The following is a 20040-nucleotide window of genomic DNA, read 5'->3' on the forward strand; positions in this document are numbered from 1 at the left end:
GGATACCACCTACTCGCCCCAGATAGGATACATGAAAATCAGACAGAATCAGTGTGAACAATCACTGTCAGAATGGCGTCATATTTGATAATCTACTAACCAACTTGAACAGCGTCAACATCCAGCGTACAGTGAGGAAACGCCCCAGTGAATCGGCAGCCCTTGGCAGCAGTGCAGCCGTTTGAGTCTATCACAAATCCTTTTCCCAATCCCTTCCAAGTCTAGTTGCAAGTTCATTCGAAAGAGAATGATAAAGTTGTTCACAAAGTTCACGTGTTGATTCTCGTCATTCGGAATCCTGTTCTCCTGTTGAGAACGGGGTTTCGAATACGTCCCCAATGGACTGGACCGATGCACTACTCGGCACTAACCCGATAAAATCCTCAAGCATTCCTCGACAAGTTCACAGCTCGACTTGGTTTGTAGTAGTAGCTCAGACAACCACCTGGACACAATGTTCAACACATCTATGCACTTGCACAAGCATTATTTGCTGACCTTCAAATTTCTGGATGAAAAAATGAGCGTGAAACTACAACAGTGCTGTTTTAAAGAGACAACATTATTTCCGTTGTTGTTTATATAGCTGTATGTAATCACTAGTCATTTGTGGCAAGTTTTTACAAGATCAATTTTCGTGTTTTTTTATGCACAGTTTACTTTACAAATGAATATAATGCAAAACATATGAAGAATTCTTACAACTTATACATATATATGAAAAAGTATCTTTGCAAGCAAAGTGTTACGAACAAATAAATTTTTTCCACACATATTTCAAGTGAATATGTGACTTTGTTTCTAATGTGTGGAAAGCTATGCGCATGCTTGAGTTTAACACATCAATTTATGGCCAGTTAGCTGAGTTCATAGCAAGCTCTCATTTGTGCTGTAATCAAGTTGGTAACACTACTTGTTGAGTGGTGGATTTTTGAGGGAAACTTCAATTGTTACGGCCGACAGAATCATAAGAATATGTCATTTTTTTCCCATACACATTTGGATGATGACACTGAAGAGCGGAGTGCTTGAAAATGTACCTTGATTCGTCCTTAAATGGTCTACATGATTCCGTTGACTAAAAAGCCCACATTTGCATTGAGAGGATACAGTGCATGTTAGCTGGGGAAGTGTCCCCGACATGGGTGTCGCAAGGTGGTGGCTTGGGCCCCAGGAAAATATTTAAGGGAAGGGGGGCAGGGAGGTGACTAAAACACCAATTTGCTTGAAACTACCTCGGAATTGACCCCTTTCTGCTACGAACGGTTTGCCCCCAACCTTCCCCCCTGGTGAAAAAAAGGACCTTGACAAAACAAGACAGTTTGCTGGAAGGCGAGTGGCAAAATTTCGAAGGACACACTCCAAGATGGGGCTTCTTTCTATCAATTCACGTAATTAGTAATTTTACATGAACAACCTTGTCTAATCTCTAATGGATACTGCCAAGGGGGCAAAACCGCTGACTGGCTGTTACAAAAGCAACCTCGGTGGTCCAGATGACACCCCTCCTCCACGCCAACGTCAGGCTGGTACCTGGCATCATCTGAATGCGGCCACGGAGCTGCCTGGTCCCTTGCGCTGTGAATGACATATCATGCAATGTTCCTGCAGAAAAAAAAACCAAAAAACGACATAACAGGGAAAAATGGTTCTAATGGACACCGCTTAGTTCGGAATTTCCAAATACTTCTTGTGATCCAACGCCTAATGAATGTCACAAAGCCTTGAGCATGTTGAGAGTACTTCACAGCTTGGTCTGTGTCTTAATTGGGACGCTGTTAAGGCCAAGACCTAGACCCAGCTCTGGACACAACCAATACACAGGTCAGACATGGCCTCAGTGTCCAAATATGCAAGGAGTTCTCTCCACTTGTGTGCTGCAGTTTTTGGAGGGCAAACCTCATCTCCAAAACTGGGTGTGTGCTCTTCTCGCTGGGGTCCACGAAACAGGCATATGTAACTTAAGGGGACATCAAAATGGCACAGTTAGATGGGTCCTGATTTTTGTCAGCTTTCTCACCGTGTTTTGGGCTATGAGGCATTCTTCGTGGAAGACGTGATGGCAGTAGAAGACGATCACGCTGGGCTGGGACTCTGCAAGAAACAAGGACAGACAGGTGCACTGTTCAAGACGGACCCAAATCCAAAGTACCAGAATTGGAAAAAATAAACGAAATCAAAATTAAGCAGCAACTTCGCCCCAGTGCCTGAACACTTTTAACTTTTAAAGACCTTTTTTTAAATGGCTTGTTAGTCATTTCAAGAAATTTCTGAGAATGAATATACATGTACTTCTTTCCCGATAATTCAAGAATGCAAAACGTTACAGGCCTCAAACATACATCAAATTAAAGCTTATTAAATGGTCTTTCCATCCATGCGTAAGGCACAATTTTGAAATTTTGCAACATAAATCCCTTTTTAGCAGCAGCTTGGCCACAGCGCCAGATCAACTGTGCTCTTTCTGAACATGAACAGACATCCAAAGCCAAAACAGCAAGTCCTTAAAAAAAGCTAAATATGCTTAAACTGCAGAATATTTTTAGCTGCTTCAAACTGCCCACATCTAATGCTTAGTTCTGCACAATTTCGGTAGCTCCAGTGTCACAGAGCCCAACCCCCTTTCCAAGCATTTTGAGCGCTTCGGGCAAAAGCCCCTGGAGTGCTTTTGAATAAATTTTCTTGCAAAAGCCCAGTAACCTCCACAAATACATTTAAAACTCACCGCCTGCCAGGATTGGATTGTGGCAACTATCACAGTGGTGATCCTCTGAAAATGGAGAAAAACATTGCAAAATTTAAGCAGAAACTTTTTAAAGAGCAACTCAAAGGAAAACATGTTTTCTCTGATTTTATCTGTTCAAATAAATATGGAAGCCTCCAAATCTAACGTAGTGTCATTCGTCTTCAGAGCTCAACTATAACAAGCTAAAAAGGGTTTTTTCTATTCATGCCAAGACGCGAATTATGGACATGGCTACAAACAATGGCAACATGCACTGTTTGAGATGCACAAGGGTTTATCCACTATGAACACAGGGCGAGGGTTCCCCTCGTTTTCTCAGAATGATGCATTCTACATTCAGCATGTTCAGAATTCGTGTCTTGGCATGAACAGAAAAAGAGTCCTTTTTAGCTCATTATAGTTGAGCTCTGAAGACAAACGACACTGCGTTCAATTTGGATGCTTCCATGTTTATTTGAACAGATAAAATCAGAGAAAATATGTTTTCCTTAGAGTTGCTCTTTAAAAATTAGGAAACAGGAACACAAAGACAACATCTATTTCTGGCTAAAGCTGTACAGGTCATTAACCCTCCTCTTGCTGCAACAGTCACAGTCAGTCAAGAATTCCTTCCACTTCTCCCTCTGCAGTACATAGACATATCATGTGTCACTCGACCGATTTTGACTGATAAGACAACTTGGTGTAGATTGCATCTTTGTCTAGGAGGATTCCTGTGGTTCAGAATTTGTCTGGAGCATGTACCAAGCCCATATTCAGAGTCTACACAGGGGGAAAGTGAACGAATAAACTTAGCATAGAGGGATTTCACATTAGCGCCGTCTCCGCATATCTGCATCGAAACTGAGGCTCTCTGTGTTGAACTTCGTCGCGCGCGCCCGGGAAGTCCATACAGTACATGGAGTATCCGGTTCGTAAGTGTGACGCTACTTCAGTTTAAACCACGCCCACTGCACAAGATACACGACCATCGCAGGTACGTTAGTTCGCGGTTAATTGTCGTTATTTTTCTTTGGGTTTTTACGTGTCGAGTCATCCTGAAGGTTTCTTCCACAAAAATTTTCAGCCTGAAAAGTCTGAATTTAACATACTTTTATACATTTTGTGACTTGACTCCTTACTTTCAATCGAATCGTCTGATCGTATTAAGAATTGAAGCTGACACATACAGTTTTCAAACGCGGAAGTGCGCAGATCGACGCGAAAAGCGCGTATTGGGATCCCTCTATACCTTCGATTTGGATTCCTCGTTTCTGTATCCTGTTGAGCCTGTCCAGCAAGGCAAAGCAGTCCGACACCAGAATTTTCTTGCAGCCCTCTCGCAGGGAGATCTGCAAGTTGTAGTCCTGGAGAATCTTGACCAGGGAATCCCGCAGGCCGGGAATCTCCATGCCCTCCTTGATGCGCTGTCAGGGAAAATGAAATGGCACGTTGAAATCTCTTTTCCAAAGTCGACGGCGTGTCATGCTATAGTAACAGTGGATGGGTTGGCAGTGTGGTGTGGTAGGTAGAACGGACTGGCGGATGCAGTGGATGGATGGGTTTTTAACGGGGGGGGCATTTTAACATGACAAGAATTCAACTGATAAACTTTAACAAATTTCAAGAATGAATACCTACTTTGATCAGAATTATGGGGTCAACGTGGGTTCCGATGTTGTTCAGGAGTCCCGTGATGAATGCTTGAGACAAATAAAATCAGAGAAATAATATAAGGTTTTGCCTAAGCTCAGCGGAGTTCCCACAGATGTCCACTTTAAACCATGTATTCCTATCCAATGCAAGAATGGAATGACCTTCATTTTGTCCAGATAAAAAGGTTTCTGTGCCTACTATGGTTCAATCAATATTAATCTACAGTTATATTGGAAAATTACACTCTCTTTTAAAAAAACTATGCAGTAAATAACAGCATCCAAGGCTTTTTAAAATATTGATCAGTATTCGGTTTAAACAATCCCATCTCTTCACTGTCACGTCATAAAAAGGCTTTGCCATCAGTCTCTGTGACCTCTATCCAATCAGAACTACTTATCACCATACAATGAATATTTATGATTTCACATCCCAACACGTCCACTTACAAGGTTTATCCATGGAGGCGTCAATCAGTTCATCCCACAAGCACGTGTCATCATGCTCCTTGGCAAACTCAATGGCTTTGTCCACGTCCCCCATTTCCTCTATGATCAACTTCAGGGCTTGGGTCGTGTTGCCCATGCGACCTGTGAGGCGAGTAGTTATGCAAATCACCGATGCAAAGAGGCGGGGTCAGGCATGCAGATATGACCACACTGGGTGGAGTTATGCAGACTTTCGAACACAACTGAATTCGCAGATGTGTGACAGGTGGAGTATGCATATTTGGATTTCAAGCTATTCACGGTGACAGACAACTAAGGTGGAAAGCTTGCGGTAGCATACTGTCCGAAACGTTGAGTTCCTCACGGTTCTTTTCAGAACCATACAGAAAAAAAAAAAAAAAAAAAAAAAAAAATACATACAAAAAAAATACATCTTGAAAGAACCATACAGACTCACAAAGAGATCGTATCCTTGCATGGTGCTACCGCAAGCTTTCCACCTTAGTCAACCTACATGTACAGCGAGCTTCAGCGCTAAAAAAAAAAATGAAGGTTGGACATACTCCGAAATTTTTGAAATAGAACCTTGGTCAAAGCTGTACTGCTGGTTCCGAAAACCTTTATTTTGAAATTAAGCAGAGAGGAGAAAATCGATGAAACTGTGCAAAGGGGCAACATTTCTCAACAAGAGAAGGTTAAGCAAACTACACAATGCTTACAGTATTCATCAGCAACGGCGAAAGAAAGTTCGAGAGGACTACAATGCACAGGTGCATTTGTCAGGACGGGTAATAATTGTCGAATTGTCATCAACCCTGCTCCCCATCTGAGCACCTTTGCTGGCTTGGAAAAATCACAGGTGAAATTAGACCCACCTAGCAGGAAGACCATCTCGGGGATGAACTGCCGCTGCTCGCAGATGGCCAGGGCCACCTCCATCGGGCAGTGCCGGCTGCGCCGCAGGAAGGGCAGGAGCTCCCCCCGGGCAAACTCCGCGTACAGGGGGACCAGCCGGGCCTGGAAGTCCTGGCTGAGGTTCGGATGCCGCTGGAACAGGGCATGCAGGTACTGGGTTTTTTTTTGGGGGGGGGAAATTCAAAGTGAGTCCAGAGGAACTTTTTTCTCTCATGGAAAAGAGAAACAATGCCTACTCTTTGAGTGGGTGGCCAGCGTCTGCAGAAATATCACCCTTTGTTGGTCTCAGATTTGACCATGAAGTGCACATTTGCCCTGCTAATTTTAAAGAGGCCCATAATTCTGTTACTTAGTTGTACTCAACTAGTTTAGTTGTTTATTCACTGGGGTTATGATCGATTTTAAAAATACAGCAAACCCTTAGTAGCTCTAAGCTCAGGTGAATGGATAGAAACTTCGAGGTCTGCAGCTTTTAAGCTCATGAAAGTTGCCAAGTTTTACACAGTCAAGTGATAGTTTAATCCACACATACATGTACGTGCATGTATGGTCAGTCACAGTGTCTACTGCACGACGCCCTAGGCAAAGGGACGTACACACTAGAGGTTTTCCTATCCTTGATCACACGACCTTTCCTATTTAATTGCTTGTGAGCACACCACTGAGCATTTCAGTAAACGTGCACAACATGAAGAGGGTTCTGTGAGACCTCCAGTGTGGTCACATGGCCACGGCAAAGAGTCAGTGGTCGGTTACAATTGGGGCCATGGCGGCAAATTGGGGCCATGGTGGCAAATTGGGGCCACGGCGGCAAATTGAGGCCATGGCAGCAAATTGGGCTCACGGTGGCAAATGGGCTAGCTTGCAAGCCAGGATTTGTTTATGTAACTACGTTGATCACAATGGTAGCCTCCATACAAGTGTCCCAGTGTGAAAAGACAAAGTGTGCTGGGCAGTACGGACTAAATTTAAGTTTCATGTTCTTTTTTTTACCCTTTTTGTGTTTCGGGGGTGGCTTCTTTGGGACTGGCCCCACAAAAATTTCAGATAAACGGATGCAGTAGTAAGGATTTTTTCCACTAACAGGGGTAGGTTTGTACATAAAAGCCACTTCTTTTAGCGGCAATAAAGTATGTCTTTAAGACAAACGGAGTTTCGAATTAGACAACTTGAGGAATATCGAGATTATACCGTACTTAGTGACACAGCGCATTAGGCTATTGCTTTTGTAATGGCGGTCAGACTGTACCAGGCACTAGTTGGCCAAAATGTGACTGGGACATAAGAAAGAAGAGACTTTTTGACGTAACGACGGCATATAATTCCTTGACACCTGCTTTTACCAGTCGTGTTTTAGCAGCTCTAAAATCTGCAACATTTGACATGTCAGTAAACTGTACTTACATGAAACAAAAGCTCCGGGCGTTCTTCCAGTTGCTTCACTACTTTTTTCACCTGGGGGTTTATAAAGAAAAAAAAGGGATGCTAATGATGTGTGATCTTAGACTGGTAACAACCATCTGATGACTATTTAACTAGCTGTCTCGCTCAGGGAAAATGATGTATTCATCCGCTTTCAAACCCCAAGTCTGTCGCATTTTTATGTTATTTTGAGTGAATGGGCTGGACCTGAGTTTTCAAACAACATGCTCTGCAGCTCAGGAAAACAATTGATTGCTGCGTCTCGACACTGGCAAGTCTTAATGACAATTTATGCTTGACGATGTAGCGAATCACAAAGGGGATGTGGTTGAGCTGTGCATGCTGTGAGGGTGAGATCATTATTCCTGCTAATGGCTCCCACTGGAAATGGGTCCTCCAGACTTTGACGATGAACCCGACACTTCACTACTCGGTCCCTCAAGATTCTGTGCCGTTTACTCTCTGCATCAGTGGAATTAGGGTTTAGCGGAGGTGGAGGCCGAGGCTTAGAGTCAAGCCTTTAGCTCTTAGATCGCTCAGTCGAAGCAGACACTCACTGGCACTTTGTTGACGTTCTCCATGAGCAGATCGACCGCCTTCTCCTTGTCAAACTCCATGAGCATGACAATCTTGTCCTGGATGGAATCAAAGAGGTTGTGGCGATGGATGAGGGGAAAGACGTCCTTGTGGCCTAGCCTGGATAGAGGGGGAAAAATGGAACCTGGTAGAAGTTGGAACCAAGCTAGTGACCGTTGAGGCCAATATCACACAACTGCCAAATAGGTGGTTTGCATGGCTGCCATCTTGCAGGCCAGTGCTTTTGTTCCACAGGGTATGCACAGAGGAGGTTTCCGTGTGGAACAACAGAACTGCCCTGCAAGATGGCTACCACTAAAACCTCTATACTGGAATTTGCTAAGTGTGAAAGAGTATTTACTTAGCTGGAACAGGTCACCAGCTGAAATCTCATGGCTTCTGGGTTTCTGGTGACTGGTTCCCAGCTTGATTTTGCTTAAAGCAGTACTTTTTTACTTGACAACCCTTCAAAAACTGACCTGTTTACACGGCATTTAGTGCTTCAACAATGCTACCCACCTTGGAAAGGCAGTGAAGGATCAACTTGTGAATGATATGGCTTTTTTGATATCCAACACTTTCCTCAAACATGTGAAATGACATTGCATGCACTGTCCTAAGTTTCAGCAACAAAACATTTTTCAATTTTCTGCCAAAGGTGACCTCCAAAATTACCTTCTTTTCCCTTTTGTTCTCGGAGGACCAAAAGAGTAAAATGAAGGGAACAAATTAATAAGCAAAAGATGTAGGCTTACTTGAGATAGATTGCGAGTGCCTTGTCGTATCGCTGATCGTAAGAGTAGAGTTCCCCCAGCGTCTGCATGAGAATGCGGTTATCGGGATCGCGTAGCAGCCGGTCCTGCACCGCGCACACCAGGGTCATGAGGTCATAGAGGTCGGTGGGCCACAGCTTGATGAGTTGATGGAAACCCTGAAGGCAAAAGAGACACTTCTCACCCCTTGATACCATCAACACCCCATGGATATCTGCTAACACCCCCTGTATGCACAGTCTCCAAAATTTGGGTACATGCAGGAAACTGTTCAGTATTACCTCAAAGATAGCCTTGCTGAGTTTCAATCCCCTCTGGGATGAGGGCTGATGAACCCTGGTACAGAAGACCCACCCCTTTAAACCTGGTTACATTGAGTATCATCTCACAGATGGCCCTGCTGAATCTAAGGTCTCCCAGGGAAATTTGGGGCTGATGATCCCTTTCACAGGGTACAAATTTACCCCTTTATACCCACTCACACCCCTTGTATGCCCAGTCACCTACGTATTGGTTCGTCTGCAGAAGTCGTTGAGTATTGTCATGTAGATGGCCTTCAGGTCCCTGTGGGATACAAGGGCTGATAAAACTCACAAGGTACACACTTATCCTTTTGTACCCACCAACATCCCTCATATGCCCAGTCACCCACCTCTAGGTCTGTCTGCAGGAAGTCGTTGAGTATCATCTCGTAGATGGCCTTGCTGAGCCTCAGGTCCCCCCTTGGGATGTAGGGGCTGATGGCCTTCAGGCGGTGCAGCTTGGCAAAGTGGAACACCTCCTGCTCCCAGAGCTCCTTGTGCTTGCCCAGGATTGGTTCACACATGCTTCCGAAAAAAAAACCAGCAACGAAAAAACATCAAAACACATCATCTGCAATTGCTGCTTCATCTGACAATCCCCACCAAAGGAGTAAATTAACACAACGGAGGAAGAAACTTTCACAGTTCCAATTCATGGGCCTGTACAGAAACACCACAGACTGCGATGGGGGAAGTCAACTGGGTCAGTGCTAAACAAATGGGTGAAGCAACCATTTGTTACCACCGAAAGTGGCTAGGTATTTGCCTCAAGAAGAAAAAAGACAGAAAGAGAAGAGTCAGCACGTGGAACGATGACAACCATGAGGGGTAAAGTTCTCAACGGGCGATAGTCTTCATTTTCCTTTTGGGCAAATCAAGCTTCTTGTCGAGCATTTACCATTTTTGCCATTTTCAATCCGCAAGAATTGTGACTCTGAGTAATTTCAAAGGACATTTGGCAACATCATGAGCGAGTAATCAGCAGGCTGAAGAGTGAAGATCTGGATGTTTCTGGTGAGGGTGCACGCTTTGGGGACTTCTGTAACATCTCTAAAATCTGACCAAAATATCTGAATGGGTTTGAGCCCGGCTCACCTGGCTGCCTTGTCAAACTCCCCTCCCGCGATCAGATGGTTCAGGTAAGCCCTGCCTACGTCTAGTACCTTGTGTCTCTGAAGTGTCTTGGCATGGGCTTTGGTCTCGGCCAGCGCTTCCTAAAAAAAGAAAAAAAGTCACTAGTTCAGTTTCAAAAGGGTTCTCTCTGATCTTCAGTTGAACGACACTATTGTTGCCAACTGAACTCACGTATAAAAAATTCCACATTTTGCTCGAGAAAGTTGAGAGAAACTGGTTAACGGTAGCTGACACGAAAACGTTCACAAGCAATATGGAACCACAGGAAGGGGTGCTTAACATGTCGACTGCCGACTACTTGTAGTCACAGGTGTACTGGATTCTGCCACGAGTGTACTCGTAGGAAATGAAAGGCTATTGTAATGTAAATTGAATACACTGGCAGAGGGCGTAAATCTGTGAAATGCTCCTGTTCTAATTGACACCTGGAAGGTACCTGTTAAATATGCACGCATGTGAACATCATGTGAGGATCGACTTACTTCAAACATCTCGTTTTCCATGAGCCACGCAATGTGATCGTCCATGTCTCGCTTTCTGGCCAGAACGATGTCCTTGGGGCTGACGATGTAAAATACACCCTCCCCCTCCAAATACTCTGCACACACACACACGCACGCAAAAAAAGACAACCAGGTGATCTCCCTGCTGCTAGTTCACGGTTTGAAGAAACCAAGTCATCCACATTCTCTGTGCATTTGCTGAAATTGGCCAGTGTTTCTGCGCCACATTAGGAACAGCCACAACGAAAGAGGTGCGACTAGTCAGGGGTATGTACAGGGTCGCGTTGAAATTACAAACCAACTTTGGAAATCCATGAGACTTCTACACAAACTAGTGCCACTACATGTATCTTCACCAAGTGTCAAATACGACCAGATTATTATCAACTTCTTTCAACTCTAACCAGTGAACCACTAGCATCAAGTCGAGGGTGACCAACGATGTACAACTTGCTACTTAGCATATGCATTAAACACTGAAATGCACGACCAGCAGTTTACACAAATAGGCTAGAAGACTCTGTGCTGCCATTTAAAACTGTTGGTCTTTTATAGCCATGAGAGATCACGTCTAAAACTTTTAAGTGTAAAAAAAGAAAGGAAAGGAGGAAAAATAATTCTTTATCGATTCTTTAAAAAATGGAAATGGTCCCCTGTAGACTGGTGACTCAAGCCTCACCTAGATGGTAGTCGCTGGGCCTGTACTCCTTGAATCCCCGAATAGACAGGGCATCGGAGGACACAACGTGATAGTCTTCAGGAAGCGGGGTGATAATCTTCAGCTGCGGCCTGCGAGCTCCTTCGTCTTCTCCATCCTCCTGAGCAGGGTAGGTCAAAGGTCAGAGCAAGAACAGGTCAAAGGTCACTTTTGATTTGAAGATAATTGATGTGTGGAGCTGATTGAGTGAAGTTATGCACTGGTTCCCAATCGGCCCATTGGAATGTGTGAAGTGAACCAGTCACCGCCAATCCCATCACTGAGAGAAGTCTTTACAAATCTACTGCCCATGAAATGGCGACATGGAAGACACGGAATTCACCTCTAACAGTAAACTGCCTATCCCAATTCTTTTCACAGTGAACAGTGCTAGACCTTACCTCCTCAACTGCTTCATCCATCATGTACGCTATGACGACTAGGTTATCCTGCATAGGGGCCAGGCCACACACGTAGAAGTCTGTCGTGAACAAGTTCACTGAGACAAAATAGGAAATACAAAAGAAGTGGCGATAAATAACCATCATTTTTGAATTTGCACCTGCGCAACAGGATTTCAATCGGCCAATTACACAATGGGCTTTCAAGCTTTTCATGGTGAAGGAAGCAAGTTAGTTGTAGAGGTTTGCGGTACCACATGTGGCTCTGAAAAGAACCGGAGGGTACTCAACGTTTCAGACAGTATGCTCTGTCTGTCGTCACAATAAAAAATTAACTCAATTATTAAACACTTACGAAGATTACACAATGAAAAATAAACTACGCATGGCTTCCTCAGGAACACTACACATACCCCATGAGGGACGTGCCCTCTGCCAATAATGATAAACTAGAAACTGCCAGGTGAAAGCACAAACCGTTAATTGGCAAGTGAGGCGTCTTTCTTTTTGCCAAGTTCTGCATTTTCTTCAGGCGTGATTTTCCTTTGGTCAGTCCTTTAGTCTTCCCTTGATCATCATATTCCGGGTATGTCTCTCTCTTTGCAAACCAATTTCTACCCATCTCCCTTTCCACTTTACTTACCAATTTCTACGTATCTATTGGGCATGTCTTTCCCTTCGAGTTGGTGTCTCTCTTTAACGACACATATCTGCAAAAACAAATCAATCTGCTCCTCAACAAAACTATTCTATTCTACACAACCTCGACAAAATCCATCACCGCAATTCGCGTCCCATTTTATCCAAAAGGACTGGCGACCTTCTTGAAGATTTCATTTGGGACTTTTCAAAGGGTGACTTCAACAAATCTGAGCCTACTTACATGCCTGAGTATTGGCCATCTCATTATGCATATTCAGTCCGAATCAAGAATCAAACAAAAGAAAATGAAAGAGAAGAAAAATCTTGTTCTAAGGACCAAGAGTGAGAGGAAACTCAGTAGAAAACCTTGAGAACTTCAAACAGAGGCATTTTTGCGGGTTACTTATCAGAAACTGTGAAAATGTTACAAAAGAGGTTAGGAATCCCAAGATTATTCTTCTACGAGGCTCTCTACCTTGATGGTGTTAGCCCAGCCCACGATCAGCGTGATGTTGTCCTTCCAGCACAGCTTACAGGGGTAGATCTCTGGCCGCAGCTTCTCGTCGTGGTCCTTCTTGATGAACGTGATGCGCCGTTTGGATGAAAGGTCGTACACCTTGACTCCCTGAATATTGAAAAAGGAATCGTGCTGTGCAGTAAAATCCTCCAAGCTACTTGTCAGGCCTTTCGAAGCTCGGTCAGCGTTTTAACCATTTTTTGTTGGGAAGACGGCCTCCCACATTCAAGAGAAGAATTTGGGTGGATTCGGGGAGAGGTACTTTACCAAGTCGCTCGCCCAGGCGATGAAACATCCCCTCCACTTGATGATGCGGATCGGCCCCTCGGCTTGGTGGAGAATAGTGGACTTGCTCCGGTTGAAGAAGCCTTTCTCGTGTAGCGTCAGCTATGTAATAAACAAAACATTCCAAAATGCGCGACAAGAGGGACTTCACAATGCTTGGTGGGGTTGTAACAAGCCAGTAGATACTCAATACCTGGCTGAACACGGCAGGTAGTTTGGGGGAGGGGGGGTCATAAACAAAAGGCCTTCAACAAGGAGGTACTACTTCTAATTCTTGATCGACAGACGACAGATTTCTTGATTTCTTGATTCTCACCTCCCTTATGCCAACATTTTATTTTCACAGAATCAACATGAAAAATGTGGGGCAACATTCTGTTATCCCCCTTGACGTCGGGACTTTTTTCTGAAAGCCGACTGCTCTGCACGCTTTGATTTACACAGTGAAAAGGCTCAATGTTCGGTGGCATGCGGCTCTACTCACGCTACATCCCCGTTGCCTCTTTTCAAAGTGGGGACTATTGTTGAGCTGGTGATTATGATACAAATTCGGTCTTTTCATTTCTGGGCTACACACAAAGGCCAATCACCATGTAATACAAGAGCCAGGGGCTGCCCTCTTTCGCCGTGTTCGCTTGAGCGTGGGCCAAGAATAACAGCTGAAAAGCGGGCCGAGGGATCTCAATTTTTACAGCGCCTCTTACTGCTTCACGGTGAGAACGGGTTAATAACAGGCTTCATTTTGAGAACCAAAAAATAACGATTTGGTAAGACCTGGTTAGTTGTTGACATAAAGGGAAGAAAAATCGTTACCTTGTCGCTGCCTGTCACAAACTGCCTACCGCTGTTTGGTTTGGAAAACCTGGGATCCAGGGCGAGAGACTGAAAGCAATGGCAGGAAGTGATTCATTCAACAGCAGCAGGGTTTCTCCAAAACAAACTACATATGTGAGTTGACTGCAAGACTTTCCAAAACAAATCTGGGACCTTGGTGCTATTTTGGTGACACAAGTTTGGAATTAGAGCGGTACTTGTGTCGCTCAGCAAGGTGCTTTTCCTCAACTGCTTTTTTCCCAAGGCCAGGTGTGTTTAGCATATCTGTGCACAACGCTTGTTTTGAATAAGCTGCTTGCTAAAGTCATATCCTGCTGACTTTTTTAACAAGGGAAAATTCAACTGCTTTTTTCCCAAGGCCAGGTGTGTTTAGCATATCTGTGCACAACGCTTGTTTTGAATAAGCTGCTTGCTAAAGTCATATCCTGCTGACTTTTTTAACAAGGGAAAAGTCAAACGGCTCTTCTCTAAACTACATTCATGCCTTTTGAAGTTTTTTAAGCAAAACAATATACTTTTGGTCAGGTAAAAAGGCAAGAACTTAGAAGGATGTTCCGCAGGCCATTTTGCATGGTAGCATTGACATGCATGATATAAAACGTGACATAAACTATTGCAGGACATCTCTGTCAAAAATCAAAATTGCAAACACTCAGAAACTTAGGATTTTGCTGCGGCAACAATTTTCTCATTAAAATAGACATACCTTTGACACGTACTGAAATCAAATTAATCAACTGTCCCTTAAATCAAGAATAATTTGTGGGAGAGGTGTTAAAAAAAAAAAAATACTGACTGCTTCAATGCGAGGTCTTGTCAAAGTAGCCACCCCGGGTAATCCCTGGAGCATTCTTTCTTCCCTTGGCTTCACTTTCGGAAAAGAGAACACTCCATGGATGACTTAAGAGGCTAGTTTTACCACTTCAAAGCCGTCAATATTTGTATACTACATATTGCCGATTAAGCATGCCTAGGGGCTCTTAGTTTACATGGGAGGTGTGTGAAAGGGGGTGGGTGGGGCCAGAGTGTCAGAGGGGAGGGCGGTTTGCCACACTCACCTTGACCGGACAGTCAAATGACTGGACCTGATTGTACTCATCTTCATATAGGCCTGTAATCGCAACCTGATCAGTGGTAAGAAATATCAACATTCAATTCTGAAGAAAAAATGGAACAGTTGAGAAACTGGTTGAGTTATAGGGAATCTCTAAAGGTAAAAACGCTTAGAATAAACGCCGGAGAGATTTGATTGATCAGGATAACAAAAAGGATTGCAAAGAAGGGAGCATGGTAATGGATGAATTTTCTGTATCTCTTACCCGTCCATCATCAGAACAACTGGAGAGATAGTCGCCGTTCATGTCCAAACTGATCTGATTGACTGTGGTGCTGTGCTGTTAGTGTCAAAGAATTCAGAACAAAATTCTAGGAAGTGTGAGTTTCCTGTCTTTATCCAAGCATAACACCAATATGAGTTGTCTGTCCAGTGGGTAAATGACTTTATCTACCCATGACTGGTAGTGCTTGTCGTGTTCCAAAATCCACCACTGTACGAAAACCGTGGAACAGTCTACATAAGTATTTCAAGGGGCATCAAATCTCTTCATGGTTGGGCTCTACCATCCTCACTCTGGACAAAAATGCCATACGGTATCATTTCCGAATATGTTCCCATCCTGAATAATGTGCCACTCACTCGCCCACCGAACCAGTCCTCTGATGAGACTACTTGAAAAGAAGCTGTTTCAAGTTGAACGAACAGTACTTGCCTTTGCAAATTCTTTGCCTGCTATGGTGTTGCCCTGCAGGTCCAATACATGGACCATTCCCCAGTGCGTTCCCACAGCCATGAACTGAAACAGAGGACAAAGGGACAGGGATGACTCCCTTTAGTCTTCAACCTAGCCGAACCCTTCAAGTTTTACAGTTTAGGAAAAAATTGACAGTGAAGAACCAAAACATGTACTGCAAAGTAAACACTGAATAGCCAAGAGCAGATATACTTGAGTTTTCGAGAAGTGATTTGTGTCTCTCTAAGTCTGTCAACTTGTAAACCCTGCAGGGTTTTGCTTTACCACAAACTTGTTCTGTAACAGTGGGGACCTCACACATTCTGTACAAGGGTTATTGTGGGGATTTGAAATATTGTACCGGTATACATGTACTCTTTCAGTCTGAACAACTCAGTCCAACTTTGCTTCGAGTGAAAACGGTCTCAGCAATGCAGCACCAGCCATGGAACTTGCGCCCTTCAAAATCTTCTGTGGGGCGAGCACGGGTGAGAAGCTTGGCTCTCTCCCAATGCATTTCACACATGCTCTGTCTAATCCTTAAGAACACTCTGGCAAGACTTATAACACAGCTCATTCATATTTAAGTCTCTCAGTGTTGAGGTCGAGCCGAGGGAGTGATGGACATTCAGTTTGCAACTGAATGTGTACAAAAAAATCCCCCCCCCCAAAAAAAATGTATGGGAGAAATTTTCCAGGCATACCTTGCCCCATGGAAATGATTTCATTTTTTACTATTTAAAGGTTATACCCTATTAACTGCTAATTGTACAAACTTCATGTAGACAGAGCACCAAAAAAGGAGATATAGCCAAAACTCTGGCGCAATACTTTGGTATGGACTGCCATGCAGCTCGCAGCATCCTTGCTGAGTATTGCCTCCAAGGTGTTGCGTATCCGCTCGTACTTCAGCTTGGGCTCTTCGATCTCCCCACTGTCGTCCTCTTCCGACTCGCTCTCGCTCCCTTCCTCTTCATCTTCTCCCTCTTCTTCCCCCGACTCCTGTGAAAGAGAAGAGCTGCTTCATGAGTGCAGTTTCCCTGGGCCTTCTTGATGATTCTTTCCCCTTATCCTCCAATTCATCAACGAAGGAATCATAGTACACGCTTTGACTTCTCATGGAGTAGAAATGTAAGAAAAGTTGTCGTTGGGTAGCATCTCTGTCCTTCCATATCCTGCCAAATGCCCTGGTAGATTCAACAACTGGGGTGAGGGGTGGGGAATTGAGATACACGTAGCTGATTAAGCCAACCCTCCATCTCAAGCATTCTACACAACTTGAATGGATTTTGCAGGGGAATATGGTAGTTCAAATAATGGGAAGGTTAACGACATGAGTTATTAGTGTCCGTCATGCCTGTATTGTCTTCGGAAAGAGTTCTACATACAGATGCCACTTGACATCGTGTCACAAACCCAATGAGACTGGTCTGGAAAATTCTGTTTTCTTCGTGAATACCTCAAAATTTTCCCTGCTAACTTTGACTTTTTAATATGTCATTTTATTGCTTTCAAATGGCAAATAGGTAACTGCAGGGAGAAATTAGCGGCATCCGTAAACGGAAGTCTTTTCCTTAACTCTCATTTTCTTTGACCCATGTGAGCACTTCAAATTCACAACACTGACACTGTCTCGTCATGAAGCTGAACACCCACTGACCCAGCTCCTGGGCCGGCCCGCCGGCTGGCTGGGGTGCGACCAGGCATGCTGGATGAAAATTTTACTGTTTCACTTTCAGTATGTTCAGTCAAATTTGGTTTTTGTTCAGTAGGCCCTATTTACACAAACATATATGTAATGTTGCCACTTCAAAGTGTGTGGCTAAACAAAATTCGATACATGACATGTTTTCGAAATAAGTCCAGACAGAGCTAACTGTGGTTGTGAGTTTGGAATTGGACTGAGCTGATTTGATCGACTTTAAAGTGAAAGCCAAGTTAAAGTTTCTTCAAGACTTCATGTACATGTATGATGTAGGCTTAGGCCTAAATCTTCAGGTTAAAAAAGCAGCTTCATCAGTTCTACGTGAATAGAACTCATAACTTAGCCGATAAAAATCCTGTTGCGTTTATAACATTCAGTCTCCTAATTCAATGCTAAATTGACTCAACCGTGTTAACGGCTGACTTTTACCTGCCAGTCCTCCACGGCTGAGACAAATTCTCGCTCCATGGAATCCGCCATCTTTGATATGAATATTTATTGCAGGATTTACATATAAATAATTTATTTTATTCATCCGCTGGTTTCTTTACATAAAATAACAAAGTTAGCCCTCATTTGAAATACATTACGTTCTGATATGTAAGGATGACTTAACTTTAATTTACCGGTTTGGAAAGGTAACTTTTGAAAAGATGTAGCTGTTAGCTCTTCTAATTAGTCCTATTAAAATATTTAGCGTATTACTATAACGGTCGTGACGTGGAGGCCAACCTGCCGTCATTAACATATTGGACAAGACAATCCAGGCATTGCTTGTAATCGTACACCGCGCTCCCATTTTCCAGTGATTTTCCTCGCCAAATTCTCCGTGAGTTCGGCCGTCGGAGTTGTCGCCGTTATTATCAGCTTGCTGGCGGGATTCTCGGGACTGAATGGAGCCGGAATTAATGATACAATAATGTTAGTAATTAGCATAATTTATTGACCATGGCACGTGGATTATATTCGAGTGCAGGATATTTATGAAAAACAGGGCCCGAGCAGGGACCCGCAATGGCGAGTCCGCGGCTGGGCCGGCCCCTGGATCACTCAACCGATTTCTTAGTATCTTACTCTCCCTTTTTTTTCCCTCTGTGATTCCTAGGCAAAAGTCCCATGTCGTTGGGGGATAAGACAATCAACAGATTGGAGAACACCTATCATTATTTCTCCCGGACGAACTTGCATCTCATTTAGTCCAACTTCCAGCCAGGTACTTTTTTCGGTAAGTAGACCGAATTGTAATTAGTGCGTTTTGGTCTTATTAAAAATTATTATCATAATTTATAAGCGCACGTGTTATTTATTTTTAATTTGACATCGCCAAGTAATATCATTGATGATGATTATGTTAGATGTTTATGCTCATCATGGTTGGAGTGAATATGTTTATCTTGTTTTGACTATGCCGTGATGATGATCGGGATATTAAACTGTGAGGGGTTTTGTAGAGAAGCTAGGACGGGTTTGTTGTGGTCTGTGAATTGTCAGTGAGTGTAGACTTGGACAACCGCGCCGCCGTGTTACGCGTCTTTCGCTCGGCGGGCACAAACGATGCTTTGTTCGGTCGACGAAGGTGCGGCATTTTCACCCTCGGAAAAAAGCCAAAAATCACCTTGCTGTCACTTCGTGACCTCTATATTTTGCCACAGAATTGAAACGGAAGACAGCCTCTCACACGCTCGCTTTCCTAGGTCATGGGGCCAGCTTCAAGGGGGTTTTCGTTTTCTCGGTGGATTATTTGTGGCCACCGAATTTACAGATCCTTTGTGTGGATTTTTTTTTAATCGCGAAGGAGCAGATGTACGTGTTTTGACTACGCCTTTGTGGGTTGAAACATATGGACACTTTTGGTTGACATATCGGCCTCAGTGTGTTGGTAACTGCACACACTATTTGCAAAGGACTTAATCCAATAATTTTCATGGTTGGTATTTTATTTTGTTTTACTTTAATTAATTTATTTTTGTTTAAGTTGTTTTCTTTTCACTTACCAATTTTTTTTGTTACAGTTTTTTATGCAAACCAAACATAAAATGAAGGTAGTACTGTTTTTTTTTTTCTCTTTGCCTATTGGTTCAACTAATTCTGATTATCTCAATTGTTCATTTTTAGTTATCTGTTTATTTTATTAGTGCTTCTGCAAAGGTTAAAATATAGGACAGCAATTTTCTTGTCTTTTTTTTTTTTTTTAGGAAAAATTGAAGGTATACTGTTTTCGCTGAACATGTTGGTTTTACGAAATTTGACTGCATCAGTTACAATGAACTGTTTGATTTGTTTGTTCATTTTTCTTAGCAACTCTCCAAAGGCTGAAATTCATGTGTTACATCGGTTCATGCATGAAATACAAAAAAGATAACATGCAACAAATTTATAAGACATCAAACCTTTTATTGCACCCTTTCTGGTGAGGCATGGACACAATTGTGTGTTCAGAAATCTTTGACTTGTTCATTAGAATGGTGCAGCCCATTTTGAAAAGGAGTTGGACTGTGGATTTTATTCAAATCTTAGGAAATTGTAACTGAGTCGTCTTCCGGGCATGGGAATAGCAAAGTATGGATATTGTCAAACAAGACAAGCAAGTACCCAAGTTGCCAGGAACTTACATTTATGCGTGCCCACCACTAACCTCGAAAGAGACAGTCTCCTGCATTTTTTAATTCAGAAACTACATACATGGTTTGCATGTATAAATACTTCAATTTTTG

At 43.3% G+C, this 20040-nt stretch overlaps 2 protein-coding genes across 7 annotated transcripts in view; one reads left to right on the top strand and one right to left on the bottom strand.

Moving 5' to 3' along the window:
* Positions 1-544: 544 nt before the first annotated feature.
* vps41 (VPS41 subunit of HOPS complex) lies at positions 545-17813 on the bottom strand. The gene is made up of 24 exons (XM_022235078.2): positions 17756-17813; positions 16453-16623; positions 15601-15684; positions 15151-15225; positions 14890-14955; positions 13811-13879; positions 12980-13099; positions 12671-12820; positions 12197-12263; positions 11554-11651; positions 11135-11273; positions 10435-10550; positions 9914-10032; positions 9169-9343; positions 8499-8674; positions 7725-7863; positions 7150-7200; positions 5706-5898; positions 4831-4971; positions 4367-4428; positions 3978-4152; positions 2726-2770; positions 2021-2094; positions 545-1605 (listed from the first exon to the last, which is right to left on the bottom strand). The coding sequence occupies exons 1-24, from the start codon at positions 17804-17806 to the stop codon at positions 1540-1542; spliced, it is 2622 nt and encodes an 873-aa protein (XP_022090770.2). The 5' UTR covers positions 17807-17813; the 3' UTR covers positions 545-1539.
* Positions 17814-18068: 255 nt separating this feature from the next.
* The window catches only part of LOC110979435 (uncharacterized), a 48719-nt gene continuing 46747 nt past the window's right edge, over positions 18069-20040 (top strand). For all 6 annotated transcript variants that reach the window (XM_022235216.2, XM_022235219.2, XM_022235218.2 and 3 more), the window contains exons 1-2: positions 18069-18247; positions 18432-18551. The gene's annotated coding sequence lies outside the window, so the exon portion shown is untranslated. The remainder of the gene's footprint in view (positions 18248-18431; positions 18552-20040) is intronic.

The sequence above is a fragment of the Acanthaster planci genome, linkage group LG17, assembly GCF_054643075.1.
Source record: "Acanthaster planci isolate LZ-2023a linkage group LG17, COTS_SCS, whole genome shotgun sequence".
In the NCBI taxonomy this organism is placed as follows: domain Eukaryota; kingdom Metazoa; phylum Echinodermata; class Asteroidea; order Valvatida; family Acanthasteridae; genus Acanthaster; species Acanthaster planci.